Here is a 27,284-nt window from a genome sequence, read left to right as displayed (position 1 = left end):
AAACCCTGCTGAGATAGGGTTTACCTATGCAGTTCAGGCTGGCCTTGAACTCACTGTGTAGCCCAGGCTGGCCTTGAACTAGTGGCATCCCTTCTGCTTTGGCCTTTAGAATGCTGGGGTTACAAGCGTGCACTACCACGCCTGGCCTTAAGCTTATAGTGTGCAAAGGTTCTAGTTCATAGTCAGCTGGCTCTAAGGCAAGACAGCAAGGCAGAGGGGCATTGCAGAGGAAAAGCAGCTCATAGCAAGCCTAAGACAGCCACACCAAGTAAGCCCCAAGAGATGAGCCTCTTTCTGTCCCTTGTATCTTATCCAGGGTACCAGCCCTTAGCACTCATGGCTTAATCTTTGCACCCTTGATCCTAACACTGTACCATGAATCGACCCCAGTGTCACACAATCTAGATCCAGTGACCGCTGAAAAGCCCACCTATGACCACATGAGGCTTTGAGGAGACATCTAGACACAAGCCATAATAAAAGGACAATTTGAGGGTTTTAAGGCAGAACTATAACACTAGACAATACCTTAGCAATAGGGAGGGGGGTGATTAAAATTTGCAAGTTGTTTAGGGTAAGTATGTGACTCTAGGGCTTATGAGATGTACATGTAAGTAACTTGATTAGCCACTAGAGGAGATAGGTCCTGAGGAATTTACAGTCTTCAAATAACAGGAGTAGATAAATGGATGAGAAGAAATTTTGTTCTGTTTTGTTCTGGTTGTTGTGGGGTTTTTTTAATCTTACTTACTGGATACAGGGTCTTACTACACAGTTCAGACTCTTGGTGATCTTCCTGTCTCAACCTACTCAGCACTAGTATTACAGATGTACACCACCACACCTGAGGTTCCAGGGCCAGCACAGCATGCAATACCAGAGCTCGAATTCAGGTCTTTGCACTTGCCAGGCAGGTGCTTAGACTTCTGAGCTATCTCCCCAGTCCAGAAATTTTGAAATGAAGTAGGACTAAAGCAACAGACTATGAAAAATAGACTGTGAATCCACTCAATTCAGTTCAGTTGAAAAGATCACAAAGGTTCATGCTGTAGGCTTAGAGAGTAATAGGTAAGCAATATAAAGGAAACCAAGAAAAGATGAACAAAGCTCTGAGACATACCCTGCCTGGTGGAGGGAAAGGGCTGGGACAGTGTGAAGTACACAGAGGATACCAGCACTGCTGAGTGTCACCTCCTAAGCTTTCTTCACACCCTTCACACTGGTAAGTGCATACATGCGATATTACATGCTAAAATATCTTAAAGTTGTTGCATTGCAGCATCCCAAACACTGGAAATTCCCACACACTGCAGCTATGGCACTTGTTGAAGATTGGTCAGTGGCCCTCAGGGACTAGGCAGGTTGTCACCTAGAACAGAAAGGTTACTCAAGTGTTTTAAGTCATGGTGCTGGCCACTGTGAGTCCCTGCGCATGGCTCTTGGCTGGGGCTGATATCCAAGTCCCATTTCAAGGGAGTCTCATTTCATTTATTTGTTATCCACCAAGCACTTGTGCTGCTTAAAATTTTCTAGAAGGCCCTAATGTAGAATCAGATTTGAGGCTCTTGGAGTTGGACTGTCAGTAGTCTTGTAAGCAAGCTTGGCCTAAGTGGGAAGGTGGCTTTCCCAGGTTAGAAGCCCCTCTAGATTCACAGTAGTGAGGGAGGTCCAACAACAGAGTTTTACAGACCTGCTGCAGAGAAGGAAAGGAAGGAAGATATTTTCCTGGACATGGGCCAGGGCAGAGGAAGACTGCAAGGAGCGCTTCTATCACTCTTCTGCAGCCCAGCCTCCAGACGTAGGGCAAAGAGCTGACAACAGGAAGCCATACATGCTGGGTCCATGAACACCTGGAGAAGATGACAGACCAGAGGCACACCCATGGGTCTCTGTCTGGGTGCTCCTACACCTCACATGGAGTGAAATGGCCATAGGTGAGTCCACCACAGGGGAGTGGCTTACAAACCAGTAGCTTCCATGGCAACAGCCTGGCTTTCCATCTTTCCAAATCCCCAAATAGAAACAGGCAGTGCAACTACAGAGCTGCACTAGAAGACCACAGACCAGGTTTACAACAAAACTTGGTCAAAAGGTATCTCCGAGAAGCCTGTGGGTTCTGAATGGGTCTCCCAATGTTTATGTATTGAAGCTTAAGCTCAAAGGTGAAGCTATAAACAGGTAGGGTCTTTAGGAGGTGAGAACGCAATTAGAGCTGAGCTCTCATGGGTGGGATTAGGGGTCCATTGAAAGGACCTGAGGTTCATTCTATCCTGCTTTTCCGGTGTCTCATGGCACAGTGTGGGAGCAGACAAGAGACCATTACCAGGCACCAAACCCACTATGGTCTTCATGTTGGGCTTCAGCATCTAGACTATAAAGAAATGAGTTTCTTTTCTTTACAAATGACCAAGTCTCAAGTATCTTGTTACAACAGTACAGACTAAGAAAGTCCCTCAAATACAAATGGTTGTGGAAACAAACCATTAACACAAGACCTCCATGATATCAGTGTCTGCACAGGAGGCACAAACTTAGTGGTGGTGGATGGATGGGTCCAAAGAAACTCACTGGAAAGCACAAAACCAGCCAGTTGTAATAAGGGGAAGTCCCGCAGCTCCCATCTCTGGGTGGATTTGAGGCCCGACAAAGGGGCCTTCCAAACCACACCCACTGATGGGAACAGAGCCAACCTGAGCAAGATGGGAGCAGAAGGAAGAAAGCAAAGAGGAGTCCAGGCCCACAGGGCAGGAACAGTACCAGTGACCTTGGGACACAGCTGCCTTTGCAAACCCTACATGAAAATAACAGATGAAGACCTTAGAAGTATTTTCCCGGCCCTTCCCCCATTGCAAAATTTCCAGGAAACTAATTTCATAGGAAGGCATTGGGGTAAAGTTGCATTCAATATTATTGTGAGAAACCAAAAAGCAAAGAAAAACAAGAAAAACTTCCCTGCAGGTGATGCATATTCAGTACATTAGGTGGCCTCTGCCAGCATTGTACCTATAGATTCAACCAAGAGCCAAAAGAAAAATTGAGTGGGCAAAACTGTGCCTGATCTGAACATATACAGGCCCTTTTTTTCTTGTCATTGTTTCCCAACCAGTATAAGATAGCAATGATTCACATAGCTCCTCCATTGTATCGGGTATGATAAAAGTAATCTGGAGATGATTAAACCAGTAAGTTGTATGGGGGGTGAACAGGGGTTAAATGCACATACTACATATTTTTATACAAGGGGCTTTGGCATCTGAGAATTTGGTGTCCATGGAGGTCCTCAAATTAATGCTTCACAGATACCGAGGAACAGCAGCAAACACAGAAACCCTTCAAACAGTAGGAATTAAACATACAGTAGTGGGGGAGTGAGGAGGATGCGCATGGAAAAGACAATGAGAGCAAGTGAATGGGGGAAAGCCTTGTTCCTTACCACAAGCTAGGAGAGTTGCTAACCACATAAACTCAACCTTCAGCAAGAGGGATTTTTGAAAGGGAGACCACTATCCAGCTTCCTAGAAAAGAGGCAAGATGGCCCTATAACTAGGCTCTACGATAAATGGCCTCAACCATTAGCCAGTTGGTGGGGTCTCCCGAAGAAGTTAAAATCCACTGTGCTGGAGATGGACCATCTGTCACCAGCCGCAGCCCCAGCCCAGGCCCACAGATTACCCACAATCAGGGCCTTTCTTAGGCTCCCTCCCAGGGCCATATGAGCTTCCTTCACATATAAACACTATTTTTGGAAGGGGAGCAATGTTGAAGCAACCCAGTCAAAAAGATGGAAGGCAATCTGAGCTTAAAATGACTAAGTATCTGCTGGAAAACGAAAGAGTTAAATGGAAAAACTTCAAGCAGAGAAGACAGGGTTCTATTTTTTTAATTTTTGATGGAAGAGTCTGACACTTTGTTTCTTCTCTCTTGCTAATTATTATTTTTAACTGATACATGAAAAGTATACTTATACAGAGGGTGCCATGTGATGTCTGAAAAGAAGATTTTGTTGATCTATGATTAGAAGATTGCATTTTGTATGAGTCATGAACAGGAAATAGAGGTCCAGGGTAAGATAAGATCAATTCCCAAAACAAGCAAACAAGAAGTTCCATCTGTTGCAATCCCTCCAGCAACAACTTAAAAATTTAAAGAAGGAACAGCTACTAAGAAGCATAGAACAGGATTTCTCAATCTTAAATTAATCTAAAAATGCATAATTAACATTTTTAGATCGGGAAATGTACTGTTCTGTGGGGCTGCCCTGGATATTGTGGGTGTTTACCAACGTCTTTGGCCACTGCCTACCAACAGCCAAGGGCGCGTCAAAGTTGTGACCACCGAAATCATCCCCAGATATTACTGATCATCTCCTGGAGGCACAGTCACCCTGGTGAGAGCGACTGCCATGGGCCCAGACCAAGAGTCTCTAAAACATGCTGATATTTAAAACAGTATGAACAATAATATCTCAGTGTATTGTTGATATCATGCATTCAAAAACACACACCTTCCACAATCATTTATATCAAAATTATCATACTTTCACAAACATAAGAACTAAGACAATGAGACTTTTGTCTGTTTTCTCCCACTCTTTCTCATGGCTAAAAGAGATCTGGAACTTGGGCCCCTCAATAAATAGCACTGAATAAATCATTAACTAATTAAAATCATAGGCCTTCATGAACAAGGGCATTCACCAAGCTCTGGGCTTGGTTGATGAGCACTGGATCCTTCAGTCCTCACAATGGCCTCTTGAGGTAAGTTTTAGTCTCCCACACAGGGTCTTGAGTCAGACTCCCTTCCCTGTTCTCCCCCAGAGGAGCCCACACCCAGAGCCTCCATGGCAGGAGTTGGTGGGTGGCAGTGGCTGAGAATGGCTTAGGATGGCTGCATCTGGCCCAGGTTCCCTGAGCTCACAGCAGCAGCAGCAACCTGTGGATTCAGCCCAAAGGCCTGTGGCTCTGGGCCCCCGCTGTCGCAGCTGAGCCCAGGTCAGGGCTGCAGGAGGGTGTAGGCCCATTGCAAGGCTGGCTGCTGCTGAAGATGCAATGTCTCCATCTACTGTATCACATGCAGCTGCCAAGGGGCCCGATATGGAGTGAAGACATCTACAAACATCTGCAAACAGCACTGGTGCCCAGAGTGGAGGGCAGAGGTCTTTCCCCTCAGATAGACTCATCAGCAGGGCCTGGGAGAGTAAGACCATCGTCCTGAATGTCCAGGACCCTCCTAGGGATGCTAAACTCCAAAGACATTCCAGTTTCCTGTGGAAAATTCTGTAGCAGCTTGTGCATAACCCGAAAATATCCTCCCATCTACAGAACTCCACATCATCTCTAGATTGTTTCTAATGCAAAAGTAAATGCTAGGTAAGTAGTTAGTACAGTGTGCTGGTTAGCGAATAAGGACAAGAAAAAAACCTATAGAAGTTCACCATAGATGCAAACATTCTAGTTCTTACCAGCTACATTTTCAATCCTCAGTTGAATCTGGGAATGTGAAACCCATAAACGTGGCCAGCTGGCATATGTATTCTGGCAGAAAGCTGGTGCTAAAGTCAAATAAATTTGAGTTTCTTTGTGTCCCTGCTATTTATGGCCTGATTTTGCACTTGATCTTAGCCAAAAGGCTGAGAAGCAATTATGGCCTGATTTTGAACAAGTCTATCTCTCTGCACACAAAATCGACTCACCTTAGTATCACCCAGAATTCTCAGCCACAATAAATGAAACAATGACAGCAAACTATGGAAGCTAAGGCCACTGCAGATGACAGATGGGGTATAAATCCAGCTGGCCTTGACCTTGGCCTTAAAGATCAGTGGCACAACTGGACAGAGCTGTAATAAACAAACTGAGGCACAAGCATGCCACACACACTTGGGCCCTGGACCGGGACCAAGGAAAAGAGCACTGAGCCTAGAGCCCAGGGCTTCTGGGACCAACACCCTACTTAAAGCCCCTCCACTGGGCCTCCTTTCCCATCAGGCCCACCTGTCCCTGCAGGTCGGAGTGGAGCAGCAGGAAATGCAGAAGGGATAACATGTGCTGGCCTGGCCAACTAGCCAGGGTCTTCGGCCCTCCCATTCCCAGCACATCACCTCCAATGAGGTAGCCAGCAGGGCCTCACTCCCCAATCCTGCATTCTGAGGGCAATGCCTAGGGTATGGTTCTTCACATACCCACCCCACCCCACCCCCGCCATCTCCCTGGGCCTCAGGAGATGTGCTCAGACACCACCCCAAATCTATATTCATTATCAGAGTATTTTCTCCTTCAGCACTAACATACAGCAAATCCAGGCAAAGAAAGACATTTTATACTTTCAAAAGCCACAGTGCACATGGACCCATAAATCTGCCAGTGAGCTCACCTTCAGAGCAGATGTGGGATTCCCTCCCCTGCAGCCCCCCAAATCTATTCCATCTCCAGAAATTAGTAGCTCTCAGATGAATCTGAGTGACTAAATGGGTTCTTCTTGTTTCACTGTTAGCGCTTCACCCTGAGAACAAAGAGTCACGGGGTGGGCAGCCTGGATGCTCTACTTGCTTTTTATGGGCCTCAATTTATCTGACACACGTATTTCTTACAGCTTCCTCTGCTGCTCCGCCTCACTGGCTGACAGCTCTTCCACTGCTGCGCAGCTATTTCTCATTCATTTTTGCCACTTTCTTATCGCCACACTTTCCAGGCTATATCATTAAGGAGGCTGGAATTGTTAAGCTTTTCCTTGTCAACGGTTTCTCCAAGCATCCCAAAGCCATGGAGATTGTGATGAATGAGTTCAAATGCATTCATCTTTTAAGACTCTAAATGAAATTTAACCACAGCTGACTGCTGAGACAAGGGCTTCCCTGGATGAGCGTCAAGATGCTCCAGGTATATTTATGTACAAGAGCCAACATCATGCCCACAGCAGAGACACGCCAGCTTCTAAAAACTACCGCCACTGCTCCAGTCAGTTTTCCATCACCACAACAAACAGCTGAGAGAACAAACTTATACAGAGAGTGGGGGTACTGTGGTTCATGATTTTACAAGTTCCAGTCCCAGATCAGCCGAATCCATTACTCTTAGGCCACCGGTGCAGGTGGTAGGCTGCAAAGATGGGGAATTCACGGCAGAGTAAACTGCACCTTAGGACCAGAAGCCAAAGAAGGGAGAAAGTAGGGTGCCACTCTCCCCAAAGCTGAAGAATCCCTGCGGCTCTGCCTCTTACACAGCCCGGGGACTGAGCTTTGTGTAACAAACATGAGTTTGTGTGCAATATTCAGGTCCCAGCTGAGACATCACCGTTCATGACAGGGGACGTCGCTTCCCAGCAAAATGAGCTGGGAACCTGGCTCTACAAAGGTTCCGTGCTTTATTGTATCAACTGGATCGATAAATTTACACAATGAGTATGTAGTGGTCTCACGACGAGACTGGCTGCTTCACTAGAGCCGAAGCCAGGCTATTTGCCTCTAGAGTGATCTGGCAGAAAACTGTCCTTCTTTTGCTCTCAGTCTACAGGGTTCTAACAGGGCGGCATCTCCTCCTCCAGGCATGGTCACGTGATTCAAGCCTGCCCAATTATGCAGCTCATCCTCTTAGCCAATGTGATTTGTCCAGAAGTGATCGTGTGACCAAAAATAGAACCAACAAAGCAGGCAACTGGGACTTAGACTGGCATTGTTGAGAGAAATGCCTGGCTACTCTTCCCGTGGATTTGAATCTCACCCTGATGGTCCCTTAAGAATGAAGACAACACAGAAAGCAGCAGGGATGAGAGACGGCAAGAGGCAAGTCGATACACAGCGTGACTTTTCTGAACCCAGCAAAGCCTGAAGGTACACTACCTGTGGGCTTTTCTCAGTCATGCCAGGTGAACATTGCTCTTTTCAGTTATAATGATTTACTTCTTTTCTGTTATGCGCAAATGAATATAAGTTTCATGACATTAGGAAAGTGATCAGTTATGTTTGTCACTTTACACCCTGTAACTTAGCCCAAATTTAATATTAATAGTTAACTAATTAATTATTTACACATCCTAAACAGAGAGCCTGCTGAGCTAATGCAGTGATCTCAAATGCTGAGGGCCGCCTGTGTTACTCAACTCACTGCATGAAGACTCTGACCTTCTGAAGGGATGGCACCAAGCTCAGGGGCATCAGCCACCTGCCTCAGCTAGGGCCCATGTATGGCACTTCAAACAGCTCACTCTACAGCTCAGGGATAGCTGGGTGTCTCCTAAAGAAGCCACCATCTCTCCATCCTCATAGACACATCCCTGACTGGAGAACTCATCCCTCAAGTGTTGTGTACCCTGAGTAGTGACTGCTTTTTCAGCACCTCTCATTCCTCCCCTGGGTAGTGACAAAAGGCTTCACTGTGTCACAGATACAAGTGTGGATTCTGAAGCTGGTGACCTGAGTTTGAATTCGACTTCACCACTGTGTCCATGGCCAAGCGACCTCACTTCATCCTCACTTTCTTTGCTTGTACAGTGGGGCTACGGCTAGTGGCGGGCATGGGAGTGCAACAAGGACACAATAAGTGAATTGCTTCAAAGAGTGCTAAGCACATGGCCAGCTTTGTGTTCCTATTAGTAAGTATCCCAGAGAGTTTTATATAGAGCATTGGAGGTTCAGAGTTCACTGATTCAATGCCAGGACAAATGTAAATGTTCAAAAATTATTAGTTAAAACATCAAAACTCAGAAAAACCCCTGGGAGTAGCCACCTACCGCACCCCACAGACATAGCCAGTGCAACCTAAGGACAGTGGTGACCCCAGGTCCCCTGCTCAGGGGAACCATCCATCCAAGCAGTGTCACTGTGTACCTTCTCGTTGACAGTACAAGGGCACAGAGCACAGCAGGTTCTGGAACCATACAGGCTAAAAGGAGGGCACCAGGGCCTTGGGAAAGCGGCGATAACCCACACTTTCCTAAAGCCCAAAGCTGATCTTTATAAGGCCTTTTCAAGCTTTTTATTTTTCAAGTGAGACAGCTCAAGCAAGAAGAAGGGAGCAGGGGTGTTACTCACTGGTAGAGTACTTGCCCCACATGTGCAAGGCCCCATGTTTCATCCCCAGCACCACCAAATGCCAAAGAAAGAAAGATAAGCAGAAAGTGAGTCACTTTTTTTCTTTTGAGATCACAATTAGTGGAAAGTTTCCATTCCAAATTCTGCTCAAAAGAGGAAAATTAGCAATCCAACTTGACATATTAACTGTCCTTCCAAATCGTCTCTGTGTTATACCTGATAGCTTCTAAAACTTATTCCAAGATGTGTATCATACTCAAAATGAAAGAAAATTTAGACTTACTTATTATTGAAATGCTAAGTGTTATCCTCCTTTTGTGAAGTCAGTCGATGTCACCTTTTCCTCTTTTTCTGACACCACTGTCTTGGTAAGGATGTCCTAAAAGTACAAAGCCACCATTGTACACACTTCAAATCCCATTGTGTGCCTGCAAAGGCTGCCATGTTTATTCATCCCATCTGTCAAGCAGTAGTGAGGCAGAAGGCAACAAAAGAAAACACTGGAAAAAAGAAGGGAAGAATGGCCAGCACAGAGCCTGTTTTGTGCTAGGTCTGAGGCATAAGGTGACTAAGAAAGTGTCTAGGAAGAGAAAGAAACCACCTTGGCCCCACTTTCCAGAACTAGATCCTGTTCTAAGTTAAACATTTGCCCAGGACCAGGATGCCTGGGTCTAATACAATGGGAAGAGATAACCACATAACTTAGTTTACATACAGCAAGTCCCCAAGCATGTGCCCTATGACATCCAACCCTCATTACTACCTCATTGACTATAGAGTTCTGACCCTGACTTGTAGGCTATGGATGCCATGACAGCTCTTTCCAGGGGTCACTAGACCTCAAAACTCCAATGCCCAAGGGGAGGACTGAGTGAAGTCATTCACTGCCAGGAGTCCAGCCTCAGTCAGAAATCCTCAATTCCACCCTACACCCTAAGATTTAGAACCCAACACTAAGCCCTCTTGGGCCCCATGCTCTTCTTATGGCCCATTCCCATCCTGTAGACTGGACCTTGTCTTTTCTCTTTCATAAATCCTTGATTCTGCTGTTACTCTTCGGTGGCCTGCTCAATTCTTTGTTTAGGATATCAAGAACCTGGGTGAGACCCACCCAACCCAGTAGTAGCAGCATCTGTTGCAAACTAAGCACATTTTAAACATTTTCTAAATATTAATATATTCAATCCTTAGAACATCATCAGTACTATTATTTTTCCCAGTTCCTGGTTTCTTCAGTAATTCCTTGCCTAACCTGGATTTTAATGCCTGCGTTCACAAATTTCCAAGGTCCCACACACCCTTGCTAGCTACTGCCTAGAAAGACTCCAGTGCCTTACTAGGAGAAGCCAGGAAGCGGCTGAGCTGACTCACTCCAGAGATTTTGTCTCAAATGTGAGACAGCATTCCCAGCTACCCCCAAGAACAGAGCAGGAGACCAGTCTGTCTTGCAAGGTCATGGAATGAAAAAGAATAAGGCTTTGTCTGTGTCCAAGAAATTCACAGTAGAGATTCTAAGTCCAGAGAGGATCTTTTTTATATATATTTTATTTGTACCAGGAATCAAACTCAGGTCTCTGAACTTGCCAGGCAGGTACTGTGCTGCTAACCTACATCCCCAGTCCAAGAAAGGACACATTTTTGTCCCTACTTTCACCCATAGATTGCCAGACATTCAAGGATGCAGCCAGAATACAGTAAGTTAAACTGAGAGCAGAAACTCTCTGTCTTGTCCTGGTTCTCATACTTAGCTGCCAGACATGGGTTCAGTTTGTCAGTCTGTCTGGCCTCCTAAATGTGATCACTTATTGTCTTAGTTGTTTTTCTCCCATTACTGAGATAAAATACCAAATGCCCCAAATTAAGAAAGAAATGGTTTATTTAGTTCACAGTCTGTGGAGGCTTCAGTCCATAATCAGCTGGCTCCCAGGCAGAGCGGTGGGGCAGAGGGCCACAGTTCAAGGAGGCAGAAGGCAGCAAGAGCAAAGAGGTGGAAGAGCAAGCCTGCTTTTCTCCTTTGTATCATAAGCAGGCTGCCACCTGGTCACACCATCTCCCTGCACCCCACAAAATGAGGACCCTGGCCCCCTACTGAGTAACTTAAACTTCTAAGCTTCTCAAATTGACACAATGAAACATCTTAGAGTGGTAAGGGCATGTCCTCTGCTGCCCCAGGATGTAAAATTGCTGAGTTCCTTGGCTAAGCTTGGAAACTTCTGAGGTTGACACAGTGTATCAGCCATCACAAGTGTGAAATGCTAACCACAGCCAAGTCAAGGAGCAGTGGTCAGCACCCTGAGCCGCTATGCATCAGAACTCTGTGTATGGGCACTAGCAGAGATCTGGGCGGTGGCTCTGTCCTCCACCCATTCCACAGCATAGCTTCTTTTTCCCAAGAAAAGGTTTTCCAAGTAACCCTCAAAAGTAATGGCTGTAAGGTCACCCTTTCCCTTCCCTTTGAATGTGCTGTGATGTCATCCAGCCGGCAACAGGCTCAAGGGTCTGAGGACCTGGGTTCTTCCTAGCAGTGGCAGCCTGTGACCTGCGCTGTTCTTCCCCAGATGGGGTCTGAAGTCTCAGGATGAGGAGCTCAGTCCACGTAGAGCTCTTGTTTTGTAGCAGAAGTTGCTCCTTCCCCCAACAGCCGGGCTGCTGCTGACTGCACCATCTACATGAATGGAGAGCACCCCGCTCTGGGGGGCTCCCCCACTTTGTGCTTATCACAGAGTATCAAGTAACTGCTCTCTTTTATTTTGGATATCGTATCTTTCAAAAAGAATTTAAAAATAGGAAAAGAAAAAAATTAGAAACTACAAAATTTCACTAAATAGAATGATAGGAATTCAACAATAGTTGTTATACTTCATATTGTTGTTTTCAAATTAGTTGTTCAGATTACCAGATATAAGCCTGCAAAATTGGTCAAAAAATTCTAAAAAATTAAAAAGGAGAGAGAGATTTCAGCATTAATTGCTCCTTTCAACAGGCCAACAGAAACTAGCAGAACAATTACTCAAGCTACCCTGTGTGTATACATATATTTCTTTTTCCCTTCCTTCTTCCTTTTCTCCTTTCCTTCACCCAGAATCTGAAAGAATTAGTAAACTCTGAAAGGTACACTAGATAAAGTGACAGCCCATATCTCTCTTGAGTGCAGCTTACCCCACTGGAGCCAAGGGAGGACATCCCCACAGAGACCATCCCTGAGAAGAATCCCACAGATGTCATCCACCAATGCCAACTACATCATCTACCACACGGGCCCATTCTGTGCCCAGCAAGCCAGCCAGGAGGCTTTGCCAAGTCAATAAACCAAGGGCCGTTCTGCAACTCTTTCTAACCATAAAGCCAGGGAAGAGAAAAGAGCCTGAGTGAGCTAATGTTTAGACAGGGGCCATATGTGTCAAAGCCCAAAGATAAGAATTTTTCCCCAACACCAAGGTTGTATGCACCGGCATTCCTCAAGAATGCTTCTATAGAACTAAAAGTCTCTCCTACAACTCCTAGAAAGTAATCATGAGCAAGGGAGAAACAAGCTCTTTTTAAAAGGAAACTTTATCAGAGCCCTGAGATCCCCATGGGATGCTAATCTCCTCCCCTTCTGTGTCCTGACCTTGCTTCTCCAAATCCTGTTTCCCAAATCTGGTCACTGGACCCAGACTCCAGAGACATCAGGCAATGAAGCATTTCTGTTGCCTTAATTTTCTTAAGTATCTTGTGAGGTGGGTGTTATAACTCCACTTTCACAGGGACTCAAAGGACTCACCCAAGGTCAGATGGGCCCCATCTTCAGACCCCTTGTACATGTGGCAATTTGGGTTACACCATGGCAAGTTCAAATGCATGTGAGAAGCCAGGGAAACAGGAGCCACAGTAGTCATTTTTAACTTGCTCCTAAAATCCAATTAAACTGACTAGGAATGTCTTACCCTGGAAGAAAAGATCTATATTGGGATCGAGACAGAGTGCATTGCAGGCTCGAATTCTTCTTCCCTCCCTGTCTCCACACCTTTGACCCTTGGCTTTGCAGTTCCTCTCAAGTAAATAACAGGATATACACCATCTGTCCCTCAACTCTGAGGCACATGAGGTAGAATGACAATGTGCTGATGCTGAGGATAGACACTGGGAGTTACACGCACTGCCAACGGCCCCCTGGAGCCTGTACTGTCACCATGAGAAGTGCAGGCCTGAACTTCTCGGTCGGCCCCAGGAGAGAGGAGCAGAGCAGACTTGCCCTGCTAACAAACCCAGCACACCCACTAGAGAGCGCACAGCCCCTGCCAACCGACATCAGAAACCCCTAGCAATCAGGCTGGCACAAAGCTCCTGAGGGACAGTGAGCTCATTGTCATTGAAAGGATTGGGTCAGGGCTACTGCCACCTCCATCAGTGAGTCTCTACACAGGACAGCAAGTTAGAGCACTTGTTGCTCCAAATCATTAAAAATAAAATTCTCAGGAGCCAATGTAAGGCCGCTAACATTTTCTTTTTCTAAGCAAAGACTATATATAAAAATAACTACTTTCACTATCAGCATCCTCTCATAAAAGATAAGACATTTTCACACTAAAACTAAGGCTATCAACCTAGAATGTAGTGCGGTCCTTTCCAAGCAAAGCCACTTGGCCGCTTTCCAGAAGTGAGCCTTCTCCTTTCATTCTGTCATGAAGCAATGAAAGCTTGCTCCTGTAGTAGCTCCACTCAGTGTTTTAGCAACTTCCCCGCACACTTTATGGTAGAACTGTCAGGAGAACATGCAATCAGTTACAGAAATTGTGAGACTTAAATCCTGGTTCTGTTTGTTCTGTGACAACATAAAAGTTACCTTTTCCCCCATCAAGGTGGGAAATAAGACTCCAGATACATTTGAACACCCTGCCGCGCCTTCCCCGTGGGCTGCCGCAGCCCTGCTGAGCCCCAGGAGCAGCTGCTGGTATGCCCACCCCAAGGGGTGCTGGAGCCACACCTGTGCCTGGATTGCCTCTGTGAGGACAAGGATGATGTGTGCAGCGACGAGCAGCGATTCCAGTGGGAGCTTCTCCATGGTTACAGGGGCACACAGTGTGACAGAAGTGAGAAGCCAAGAATATCGGGCCAATTCTTGGAAGCTGGGACTCAGGCACCCATGAACGCTGACCGTCTTCTGAGCCAGAGGATGCCCTTCAGGCTTGCGGAGAAGGAGGAGGTCTAAACATGAAGTGGTTACGATGATTCTCCTGTCATGTGAGCCCACCCAGCACGTCCCAGGAGCCAGCCAAGCTCTGGCTGGGGAAACTGCAGCTGCGCAGAAGCTTTGGGCCACGGTGTGGCTTGCCGAGTCTTTCTTTTCTCTCTTCCATGAGGCCACCAGAGTTTCCAAGGGAGGCAGCTCCCTGACCTGAGGCCTTCTTCCAACTCTTCATCCAACTCCTAGCAAGCCTGAGACATGGGTTAGAAGTAACCGTGGTCGCAGTCACTGACCTTTCAGGCACAAATGTTACAAGCTAGGCACTCAGACCTGCCCCACAGGGATTCTGTTCATGGAGTCAGGAGCTCAAAAGCCACAAGGGATGAAGACAGTGACCTTGTCTTGGACATGCTTCTGCTTCTTGCCAGGACAGGTAGGAGGCTAGATGAGTTGGGCACAGAGGCGGCCTTGGTTCTGCTGAGCACCTGGCCAACTGGGGAGGCAAAGCCGGGCCTCTCCAATAAGTCCTGGTTTTCTGATCTTTCTCAGCTGCTGACGGGACTCACAGGCCTCCCAGAACCCAGAGCAGAAAAGCAAAGTATATTTCTTCAGACTAAAAAGCCTAGAGCTAATCTCAATTCTAATCCCAATTCTTACCCTTCATGCATGCCTCTGTCATTACTCCTTGTGGATACCTGGGGACAGTGACAGGCCTTGGCCTCAGGGGCTAACATGAGGCTGAGAGGACGATGAGAGGCATCCCACTCGGGCAAGCCCACTCAAACAGGGTGAACCGAGTTAAAGTGCCACAGGAAGGTGCTCAGGAAAGGCCTCTGGAAGAGAGGCTATTTCGCATGAAAACAAGAATGTGTTATCCAAGCAAGAGTGTGGAAAGACAGCAAAAGTGAGCAGAGCAACAGCAAGGACCAAGGGCCTAGGTGGAGAAAAGGGAGGCTCGTCTGAAGAACAGAAAAGACCACACACTGAGGGCAAGGTTGTCAAGGGGCAGTTTGGCACGGGGCTGGGCCGGAACAGCCCAGGCCCCTGGGGCCTTCAGAGTTCTCTGAAGTGGAAAGGAGTAGAGGGCACTGAGCACAACAGCGAGGTATACAGGAAGGATTCTCAGGGTGGTTGTGGAGGGCGAACTGCAGAGTGGAAGGCACAGACCCTGGAGGACTCTCCCACAGCCTGGGCTGCTGGTGCTGCTGCCTGTGTGATCCTTAGCCTCTCTATACAGTGCAGCATCTCCGTGGTCGGTCTGTAGTGTGAGCCTGCTGCCTGCACAAGCTGCCCAGCGGCAGGAATGAAGGACATGAAAGTGCAGACAGACTTGCCCACCCCGCATGATTTCTCAGTGCCACAGCTGCCTGTCAGGGAGCCAGACCAGGCCCAGGGCTCACACGAGAGGCCACGTCTGCCAGTTGCCTATTGGCCCTCAAGATAGTAGAATGCAGGGATGACAGGCCAGTATGGAGGCTGGTCAAGCTCCCAGGAGCAGGCAAAAGGCAAGCAGAGACAGGCATGAGTCAGCAGGGTGGTAACCATGCAGGCAGGATCAGTGCTCACTGCGGACATCACAGGCAGATATGAGCTGGTTGGGGAGACACTCAGGGAGCAAAGCACACATGCATTTCCTGCAGAGGAACCTGAGGACCTGGGCCAGGCTGCCAGAGGACAAGCAGCACACAGAGTAGAGAGGAACTGTCCCCCATCTGACAGTATCCTAACCTGCCAGCTTCCCAGAGACACATGAGCAAGCTCAGCAAGATCACCTGAGGCTAAGGCATGCTAGAAGAAAATGCCAGTAAATTCAGAAATTCATGAATACATAATAACTTTTACTTCCTTTCCACTATGGAGTTTGGAGGTGACTTGTCTTGCGGCATTAGCTAACCGATGTAGAGGGGACTGATAGCCAGCAGCCGTCCTGCAGCAAGTCTAGGATGGAGACACAGTCCTGTTTCCCTGCCGAGTCCACTGAAAATTCAGATCACTGAACGAGGGTCGTGATCCTTAAGATGTATTCTTGAACTTGAGTTTACCAGACTCTGGGTACCTACTAAACCTTCCTCCCTTCTTTAAGCCTCAGTTTCTCATCTGCACTGAATGGATAGAAAGACTTCCATGGAGCCTCCCAGCTCTGGTGCTCTTTTGGGTACCTGCAACCTTTATATCCAACCATCTTCCATGCAATCAGCAAGGATTTGGCCAGAGACTGCTGTACCAGGCACCACCAGGACATGGGGACTCAGGTTCAGACAGCTCCCGGCCCACTCCTGGTGCCATGAATACAGGGAAGATGCCACCAGCCATGGGATCATGTGTGGTCGGCAATGAACAGGACTCCTATTTGCCCCCTTCCCAGCAGACAGAGGGAGCTAAGGATGCCCGAGCTGGGGGACTCCTGCTGGAATTGTAGGGGGCAGAAGAGCAGCAGTGGACTCTGAAGTCCTATCCCTGGTTCCAGCTGTCCGCCAAGACCTCCCATGCATGCGGAGGAGGAAGATATGGCACAGTTCTGCCTTGGGGCCAAAAAGAGAACCTACCATGGAACCAGGGTGCGATGCATTTGGTGTTCCTCTCAAAGCCAGCCTGGCGAGGCAGCTGCTCCTCCTTAAACCAGCGGACAATGACTTCTCTGGAGACTGGACGAAGTGGTCGCTCCCAAGTCCTGCTGAGAAGACAGAAGCAGATGGGGAGTTAGGGCAGAGTGTGGAGGGAGAGAGGAGAGCCTGATAGAGTGAGGGAGAGAGGAGAGAGGGGACGAGAAAAGAGAGGGAGAGGACAGCATCCATGAGAATGAGCAAGCACGATGCCCAGGTTCAGGCCTATGAAGGGGATTCAGTGAGTGTGGGTACTCACGGGTACTTAGCAAATTATAATATAGCAGCTACAATTAGTTTTCCAAAATGAAAACAGCACTTGATTCAAAGAAAACTACACAAGTGGGAGTGAAAGCAGGCAGGAGGAGAGGGCTGACATGGGAGAAGACATATTTCTCCCAGACAACAGGATGGCCTGGCATGAAGATCAGCACAGATGAAGATGAGGCTAAGGGAACAGGAGCGAATTTACTATGTGAGTGTCCCTGCCCCCATGAAGGACAGTCCCAGTTTGGGGACCCTGCCTAACCCTCTGTAGGGACCCCTGCTCATCCAGACAGTCAGGCTTGTGCAAGGCAGGATCGGGACAGTGAACAGAGAGAGAAACCACAGAACCGTGATCTGGTCCGGGGAGCGGAGGTTCCCCTCGCAAGGGGAGCACAATGGTCCAGAGGGTGACCCTGGACTAGGGGGACAGTGAAGAATCAAAGACCACTAGAGGGATGTGCAGAAGCAGGTGGGGGGTCTCCGAGGGACAGAGTGCACCCGTTCCCTGTCATCTCCCGGGGAACCAAGGTTTCCATGGCTCTATGTCTACAGGGACGTTCCCGGGTGCGCAGACACCAAGCTTCAGGACCGTGGTGCGTCTGGGTTGCACAGGGAGTCAGCACAGGGCAGGGCAAGCACCCAACAAGCGTTGAGCCAGAAGACAGCAGGGCCTCAGAGCCTCCAATCACAGTGCAGAAGTGCAGGGTCTGAAGAAGACTGTGGCCCGGTGGGAGCGAAACTGCCCTCTCCACTGCTTCTAAAAGGGTGACGGGAATTGGAGAAGTTCCTGTTTTGTCTTTGCTATTTCCCTAACAGTATTAGCACTTAAGAGTCACCCTGTTGCTACTATTTTTACATAAAATAAACTATATCTAATCCTAGTGCTGGGAAGAAGATCACTACAAGTCCAAGCTGCATAGTGAGACCCTATACCAAATACATAGATGAAAAAATAAATTATATTTTCTCTGCAGAGACACTCTGAAGAGTTTAGCAGCCCCTCACAATGGGTCCACTCACACATGTGTAAGCACAACACAGCACACACACAAAGCCCTGACCACTACAGCTTTCAGGAAAGGGGCTTAATGAAAGGCAGGCCACAGCCACCATGTTGGTCAGTGTCCTGTTACTGTAATAAAACACCCAGGGCAGGCTGCACAGGACAAAAGAGAGGCTTCTTTAGCTTGTAGTTCAGGAGGCAGAAAGTGCAGGACCTGGAGGGCCTGCTGTCAGGGGCACCACTTTGGAAGCATGCAAGGGGAAGAGGTGGTGGAATAAAGCCGCAGACACTGTGGGCTGGTTGGGGCCTTTCGAAGAACTGGTTTCCCTGGGAAGGCTCCCGCCTCTGTGCAAGAGCTACCTAACCGACACCCTGGGATGAGGACCTCCACTGGGTGCTGCTTATGCAGCAGCACAACCGAACTCCCCACATATGAACCACATGGGTGCAGAAACCCTCAGACCTCGTCTGGACCACAGCGCACTTACTGGGCATGTGCACTCCTAACCTGACCTCCCCGCCCTGCTCCAGGCCTGGCTTTTCTCACCCACCATAGCCCTGCAGCCGGTTCTGCATGCTCCTCCATCCACCCTTGGGAGCCTCCCCTTCCCTCTCAGAGCCCAGGACCCCCTCTGCCTCCCTGCTGAGCGGCATCCCTGCCTACCAGCCTCTTCTCCCCCACCTGCACCCCTGAAAACCAACTGCATCATGGGACAGATCCTGTCACTTCCAACGCTCCAGCTCCTTAGAAGGCAAGTGCAGCTTATAAACAACAGCAAAGCAAACCCTTGCTGCGGGGCTCTGCTCTGAGCACTGCATGAGGACATGTTTGTTTGTTTGTATCTATTTATTTGGTATAGGGTCTCACTACATAGCCTGGACTTGCAGTGATCCTCCTGCCTCAACCTCTGCCCCCACACCCAGGTTCTGTGCCCCACACAGTGCTCCCAGGACTCTGGGGCTGGCACTGCATGCAGTGTTGGGGCTCAAACCAGGGACTTTGAGCTTACCAGGCAGGCACTTAGACTGCTGAACTCCCCGAGAACATGTTTCTGAGCAGAAACTCTGATCCCTCAGAACATAAGCACTAGGTTGGGTGCTCCCGGACACAAGTCCGGCTCCTGCACCCTTCAGCAGAGTGCGTCCACCTGGGCAGGGCCTGCACCATGAGCTGCGGGCAGGGAACCACAGGGCCCTGGGCTGTGGCAGAGGATGGAGGTGTTGCATCTGCTGCTCCACCTGCCGGCCAAGGCCTCTCTACGCTGAGTTGAGGTCACCCCTCCCTCCTGGCTGCACAGGCAAGGCCAGGCCGCACCACAGTCCCTGCAGCTCCACCGTGTGGACTGAGAGACAAATTATAGAGTTCCTTTCCAACAGCACGGAAGGGACAAGGGCTTTGCTAACTGTGCACAGTGCAGCTTAGGTCTAAAATGTCCCCAATGTCCCCTGGGCTTGGAGGACGACTGGGTCAAGGGAGTGCTGTGCTCATCTGTGGGTCCACGCAAGAAGGTCAGATGTCCACTGCTGGGGGCAGGCGGCTGGAAGGAGCAGGCCCCGGACATTACCGGGAAGGATGTGCTCTTGCCCCTGCTCTCCTTCTTCCTTCTGTTCCCCTCTGGGCTGCCGCAAGGCAGGCGGCTTCACCCCCAGGGATGACAATCCTGCTGCTTCCACCTTTGAGCCAGGCAACGAAGCACTGAGGGCCCCAGTCAGGGGGCCAAACAAAGCCCCTGCTCCCTGAAGCTATGGGTGCCAAACATTGTGTCCCTGTGACCTAGAGGCTGACTCATAACTAACTCTGCCCTCTGAACCAGAAAACAATACTTAAATAATAACACCATAAAAATTCCAGAATTTCCACAAGCTGGAAATTTCCATCACAAAGGTCAAAATACAAAGGACAAAGGGAGAAAAAAATGTTTTCAACAGTTGAAAACTCCTTTTCTCTGATTTGTGAGGCATTCCTAGAACTTTTTTTTTTTCAGTACCAGGAATTGAACTCAGGTCCCTACGCTTGCCAGGTAAGCGCTTATGCTATTGTGCTATCTCTCCGGCCCCCCTAGAACTTCTTAAGGAAAAATCCTCTCACCTCATGTGAGAATGGATAGGGAACTAGGTAAAGAAATCCCAGTGACCCTTAAACATATATAAATACTCAATTTCATAAATAGAAGCACAAGTTTAAACTCCTGCTCCAGAACCAGAGTTTGACAATGTGCTATGGGCAAAGGACAGGGGTGTGAACTGGTACCAACCTCATGTAGGGGTGAGATGGGCAGTGAGCCACCTCAGGGGAATTTCCAACATAAAACAGTTGGCATGTGGGTATGATTAATTTCTACAAGGTAATTAATTCACTCAGGGCACTGTTGGTGGTAACAAAAGTTGTGCAACACCACCAGTGTCCACTAGTAGGGTATCTAAGAAGTAATTCACAGTGCTTCCCTGCTGAAGACCACTAAGCAGCTATAACAAAAAAGGGGGGGGACAGGACTTCATGCGAGCGATTTCAGAAAGAGAGTGGGAAGACACATAAGCAACGGAGCCATGATTGGGGGGGGAGAGGGACCGATGGAGGTGGGACCTGGGGGTGTGTCCTGGGGGGTGCTCCTCCTTTGGCATCCTGACTGGAGAACTGCATGTGCCAAGGAAGGAAGGGACAAAAGAGAGGAGGAGGAAAGAAATGAAGAAGACATGGCCAGCACATCCTGCAACAGGGGAAGGGGTGACGATTAGGAGCAACCCCATCCCTACCTAAAGCACAACTCTCACACCTCTGACTCTTCAGATAGTCCCTGACCCTCCCTGGAGTGGGGCTGCTTAGCAGGAGTGAGAAAGCTGGGAGCAGAGGGGGCCATCTCAAGGGTGGGTTTCAGAGGGGACAGGCGAACCTGAAGTCTTCCAGTGGTCCTGGCCACCGGTCCTAGCACTCATGAGCTGTCCCTTAAGTGTTCTTGCCAACAAACCCATAGCAACACAAATTGTGTGACAGACCCCACATGGCTTCACCCATACTGATCTGTGGACCTCAATTCACCCCAACAAACTAGCACCACCCATAGTTAGAAGAGGTCCTGAGTCACCATCCCAGGATACTGGGTCCTATTTAATCCACTCAAGGTCCTTTACTACATGATCTTAACCTGGGGCCCAGGGTCCTTCAGGAGTGTAAGCGGGCTACAAGCCTTCTGATGCATTTGTACCTGCATGCTTGGAAGGGAGGAGGACTCACAGCATTCCTCAGATTACCAAGGAATCCTGTACCTCAAAGATGTTAAGATGCACAGAATTCCAAAGCTGTTGGAAATGTCCAAACCTGCATGCTCTCTGCCTGGGCGAAAGTGCTAGGGAGAATTCTAGTGTTGTGTGCAGTTATTATATACTAATGCAAGAGTTAAAGTGTAAGAGGAAAATATAAACTATAAATGGTAAAAACTGTACATCCCATGAATTTAAAATTTAAACATGAAAACTACAAACCTCATGCTCCCCCATAAGATATCCTGGGGCACTGGGGATGCAGAGGGGCGATGACCAGTGAGTCAGGCTGCAGGCCCGCTCTGTTCGCCCCACTTCAAGGGTCACTTGGAGCCTCTGACTCACCCAACAGGCAGAGCGCGGGGCAGTGGGGGACCGGGGCCTGGAAGATGGTGGCAGAGCCTCGCCTCCTGCTCGTGGTTCTGGCCAAGCTCCTGGAACATGGAGCTGAGCCCAGCAACAGTGCCCTTCTGGATGGCACTCAACGAGTGGCGCCGATACTCATCCCGGGCACACTGAGCTCGCTGGCTCCTCTCCTCATCAGCTGCCTTGATCCTGCGCACTGCAAAGGGAGAGACACTGTTGGCCGTGACCTGCAGCCCAGGCTGCGCACTGCACAAGCCTGGCCAGGGCCTGGTTCAGGAGGACTCACCCACGTGGGATCCTCAGAGGCAGACGTGGTGTGGAGGGGGACTTTGGGTAACTGTCACTGCTCATTCATAAGACTCAAGCACACCCTTCTCTTGAGCCTTCCACCTTTTTGTGTGTCTGAAGGCAGAGCCCTGTCACAAACAAGTAGCCTTTAAGTGTGTGTGTGAGTGTGTGTACTGCTGCGATGGCTACTTCTGAAACTGGTGCACAGGCGGGAGGGATGAGGGAGGGACGAGGGCGAGGCAGAGCAGCCTGGCAGTTCCTGTGACCGGCTAGCAGGGTGAAGTCATTGCTTACAAGGGCGGGTCGACGATCAGGACTTCCTGGAGCTTGGTGCAATGGCACAACCAAGCTCACATGCTCCATTGCACTATCATGGTCAGTTACGGAGGTAGGCGGTTCCAAAAGAACAGAGTTTTAAGGGCTATGAGATAGCTCAGTGGACTAAGCGCCTGCTTAGGCGAGCACAGAGACCAGGGTTCGATCCCCAATACTGCAAGCTGCATCAGACCTGACCCTTGGGTGTACTGAGTAAGCCACCAAAACAGGGCATAATGGCTACATGCCTGTCATCTCAGTGCCGGGGAGGCTGAAAACAGGAGGATCACTACTAGCCCAAGCTGTATAATGACACCGTGTACCGAATACACACAAAAAAGAGTTTTAAATAAAGAACAATTTCTCTCATACAGTTTTCCCTTCCATGGCCAGGTTGGTATCTGTGGGGTAGGTTGGCTCCTGCAAAGCAGGTGGCTGAAGGCAGGGCCCTCTTGTGTCCCCTCTCTCTCTCTCTCACTCTTCCAGTCAGTGGGACAAAATAAAGCTCTTTTCTCTCCTAATTCCCCAGGGCTGGGTGTTCCAGCATTGCAGCAGAAGATGAACTAGAACGCATAGAGGGGGAAGCCATTCCAGGGCCCCTGGCCTACCCGGACACTGAGGACCCAAAGAACCCCAGGAAACCTCACACCATGGCGCAGGGTCTCATGGGGTCAGATGGGCCTCATGGGGTCAGACGCCCCAGACAGACTTTGTGAACCCCACACCACACGCTAAACCATACAGCTCATGTCCTGCAAGCACTGTCAGCTGTGGGGGTCGGCTGGGCCCTAGGGAGACGGACAGCCACACTGACAGCTTTGCAGCTGGCCCCGTCTAGACTGGTACAACTTCATTTCACTGGGTCTCAGTTTTCCCTCCCTCAAGAAGACATTTTCGCCTACATGTGACCACACAGTCTGATTATCCCCGAGCCCCATCCTCGGAGCTTTGGCACTGCTTGTCCTTTGACCCAGATGGCAGTGAGTTTGTCCTCAGCAGAATCCTTGTGAGCAGCCCCGCTGCTCCAGAGCACTGCCACGCTGGCTCTCTTTCTACTTTAATGCTTTCTGGTGTACTCAGCACTTGGATGTGTTGTGCTCATTGGGGCCACCACTCACACACTTGCACATGCACTAGCGGGGTCACAGAGTTGAGTGTGACATCCTCACCTCACTGCTTCCTGACAGGAGGCAGGGCAAGGCCTTGGGGGCAGGGCTCCCAGTTTTCCTGGTGTCAGTAGCTTGCTGGCTTGAGCACGGGTTGTGGCTACAGCACTGTCCTATTCTCCAAGAGCCTGGGGCCAGGATCAGCCCTTCTCTCAATGGTGAGTGGAGTGCTGGCAGTGTGGACAGGGTGCTGCGGCCCAAGGAAGAGACAAACAGGGTTCAGCCAAGCAAGGGAGGATACTGGAGGCTCAGACACAAACACCCAGAGGCCAGGGGCAGTCATGTGTCCCTCCTGGATGGGTTCAGCGTGACCACAGTGATGTACCCCAAAAGGTCAGGGGCAAGGTCCAAAGGACAGGAGAGGCAGTGTAGGGGAGCAGTGCCTTCCAACCAAGGAGTCCTCACGCATCCCAAGACATGACCAGAAGTCCTTGCATAGTTTCAAACACAGGAGCAGGGTGCTACTTGACAGACTGACTATGCTACAGTGTTGAGAACCGACCAAGAGAAACAAGGACGAAGACTTGGAAAACAGAAACACAAGAGCAACGGGTCTAAGCTAAGGCAGTGTCTGGAGGTGGCAAGCAGCACCTAGGAAGTGGGAACTGTCCCCTGGGCAAGTTCTTACAAGAAGGAAAGACCAGAATGAAGATGCCCGGTTCTGCCTTTGAAAGCTGCGATCATGCTGGCAGAGAGCAGAGCTCTACAGGCCAGAAGGACCTTGCCTGAAGGACGGTCAGCCCGGCGCCACAGGACGCCAGTTGCTGCCCCCCAAGCCCTCTCTCCTGATGTTCCCCGACCCACCAGGGAGAAGTTGGAGGGTAGCAGGCCCTGCAGGGGGCTCAGCAACTTTGGGGTGATGCCACAGAGTGCAGCTGAACTTCACCAAGCACCCCCAGGTCGTAGGGAAGGCTAGACATGGACCCAAACTGTGCTGTCCTGTGGGTCCTCAGGAGCCCTCCAGACATGTGGACAGGGAATTCGGAGGAGGGGGCCCACAGTGAGCCACGCAGAAGCCCCAAAACGCTGCCTTGTGTGGGGGCAGGAGGTGACACACCCGGGCCAGGCCTGCTGGAGGAGTCAATCTGGTGGGGTAGGAAGGGCCAAGAACAGGACAGGGTGGGGACTGGAAGGAAAGGTGGACACCTACGGGGTGGGGGGTGGACACCTGCGGGAGAGGACACCGAGATACCTGGGAGTGGGGCGCCCTCCCGGCCCTGGGGAGGGGAGTACTCAATCCCTGGAAGCCCAGCTCTCTTTGACACCAAAGATAGTGAGCCCTGAGAGACGGATTTCAGGGGAGGAAGACAGACGCCCCTGATGCCTGGGACCCAAGTACTCCAGGAGGCTGAGGAAGGCAGATCACAAATTCCAGCCCTGTCTGGACAATGGAGCAATCTAACAACTTCCTACCCCAGAATGTAAAAAATTAAAAAAGGAGTTGAGAATGTGGCTCAGTGAGAAGACTCATTTCTGATTTTAAAAGGAAAAGAAGAGCAAGCAATTCGTCCCAGCAGGCTGAGGGAAGGGCTCCTAGTACTGCTTCAGCCAGGGGCCATAGGCCTTAGTTCCACAGCCCAGAGACAGCTGCCGACAGTGCCTCCCTGTGGCCACCTGGTGCAACCGCAGCAGCCCCGATCTCAGAGGGAAGGAAACCAGAGCTGCGGGTGTAGGTAGCATGATTTTGAGCTGTCATCCAGAAGAAACGGTACCCAGAGTTCAGTCTGTTCTTCCCACTATAGACAGGCCCAGATCTATGGTTCGACTTAGAATTTTTGACTTCAGATGTGAAAAGTTATAGAGTTCAAATAGAAATCGTGCTACAACCTTGAATTTGGATCTTCTGCGAAGCCCGCGGCTGCAGTCGGAACCGACCTGGGGGGGCCAGGCCACGGCACCCAGGCAGCCAGGTGACCATGAGGGCGCTGTGCCGCTGAACTGGGTGTCTCACAGCGTGGGTGCAGAATCATATTCTGGCCACCCTCTCTGTCACTGAAGACAGGTTTATCACCACCACCTCGGTCTGGGTCAGGAACAGCCTTGGTTCTGTGCGAAGGGGAACAGAGCCACGGCCGGCTCATCAGTGCTGTGTAAGCCTGCCTTCTGCAGCATCTGTGAGCTTCGTTTCCAGTCTCACAGCCTGCGCTGCCCACCCCACCTCCAGACTAGCATCCTTGCCCAACCTTGGCTTCCGCCTGCCCAAGCTCACAGCACTTTAGAAAAACCAAGGCTCTCCCTAGAGTCCCAGGGAAGGCCACAGAACCCACATCCGGGGACATGGTCCAGACCTGACCTCAGCCAGGTCCACTGCCTACAAGGAGGGAGAAGGGGCCTGCAGGTCCCTGGCTCAGGCTGCTCGCCAGGCCACACTGTTCTTGGGGTCAGAGGCAAAGCCCAGTCCCTCAGATGGCTCCAAACCCAACAACAATGATACGCATCCCACTTTTAAAAGTAACGTCCCTTGCCTAGCCATGCTGGCTCATCTCCATGTCTCTGGGCAGTTCGATGCCCAGAACTCCTCGCCCCTACAATGTCAGAGTGAACAATGATTGCATAAAGCTCTGGGCTCGATCTATTCCTGGATCCTCAGAAGCCAAACTCTGCTGTGAGCAAAATAACTAGTTCCGTACTCAAGTGATACGGAACAGGATAACTCCCTTTTTTTCTACCCTGGAGAATTTAATTTGGCTAATTTGTCAGAAACTGCTGCTCCGGGCCATGTTAATGCCCACTCTATCTGTCATATTAAGCTAACTGGGGGTAGGGGGACTTCGCTGGATTCGAATGACAGGCTGTGACTTACTTCTTCAGGGGGTGTAGAAGGAAGAACCGGAGTCAGGGACCTGAATGACCCCATGGTTTTTGGTTCTCCTGGAGGAATTTTTTTCCTTCTATGTGCACAGGGGACACTAGTCACAGCCAGGCTGCACCTGAACCAGTGATCTGCATAGTCCATGCCCAAAGGGGGGTGGCCCACTTCTTCATTTTCCATCCAGCTACTGAAGACGAAGCAGCCCTGTACAGCTAGAGCGCATTTCGCGTCCTTCTTCCCTTTCCTTCATCCAAAGAGCCTCCGCACTGCTTGATGAACTCCTTTCTAAAGCAGGAAACAGAGCAACTGGCAAACATATCTAACTAGCAGTGTCAGAGCTCAGACAGCCTTGCACTGTGCCCATGCCGATTGCTGCCAGTATAAACCTTTGCCCGGCCACTTTTCTCCACGCCCCCTTCTGCCAGTATGAGTTCCTCTTTAGTGCCCATCCCGCGTGACTTCATGCCCTTGCTTCCCCTCACTCCCACAGGAGCTCCAGCTCAAGTCACGTTGAAACATACCATGGCATGGCCATGGCCAGGCTCGTGCTGGCTTGAGAGTGGCCCCAAGGTCCACGCATTCCAGGAAGGCCACCAGAGCGTGGCCCTGTTGACAGCGGGAAGAACCTTAGAGATTGGCCCCAGCAGGACCCAGGAGATTGTGGAGAAGCCACCCTCGAAAGGGCTGAGGTAGCTCTCGAGGGACCCTGAGTCCATTCTTACAAGAACAAGTTATAATAAAAGAGCAAGACTGACGCCATGCCAGAGACCCAAGCCAGAGCCACACTCACATCGCCTGTCAAGCGTTTTGGCACAGGAATGAAACAGACAGAGACCAAAATAGTCATGCAAATAAGGGATCAGAGTTCAAGGAGGACAGAGACCAAGAGGTTGGTGTCACCTCCGCTGAGATTACAACATAAGTAATGAGCTTGCAGTAGGAAAGAGGGAAGCAAACAGCTCATTCACTGATATAGGCAGAGCTTGTGAATTGAGGAGCAAAGTATTTTAG

General features: G+C 49.7%; 1 protein-coding gene across 5 annotated transcripts in view; it reads right to left on the bottom strand.

The window, feature by feature from the left end:
- The window catches only part of Sh2d4b (SH2 domain containing 4B), a 58,333-nt gene that overhangs the window by 10,392 nt on the left and 20,657 nt on the right, over positions 1-27,284 (bottom strand). For 4 of the 5 annotated variants that reach the window (XM_023701267.1, XM_023701271.1, XM_023701269.1 and 1 more), the window contains exons 5-6: positions 21,672-21,888; positions 16,742-16,869 (exon numbers count right to left, since the gene is read on the bottom strand). In XM_023701267.1, the coding sequence (XP_023557035.1) occupies positions 16,742-16,869; positions 21,672-21,888 (345 nt within the window). The remainder of the gene's footprint in view (positions 1-16,741; positions 16,870-21,671; positions 21,889-27,284) is intronic. The other variant, XM_023701268.1, reaches the window with a different exon arrangement.

The sequence above is a fragment of the Octodon degus genome, unplaced genomic scaffold (assembly GCF_000260255.1).
Source record: "Octodon degus isolate 3935 unplaced genomic scaffold, OctDeg1.0 scaffold00132, whole genome shotgun sequence".
NCBI lineage: Eukaryota > Metazoa > Chordata > Mammalia > Rodentia > Octodontidae > Octodon > Octodon degus.
This window is presented reverse-complemented; position numbering and strand designations above follow the sequence as displayed.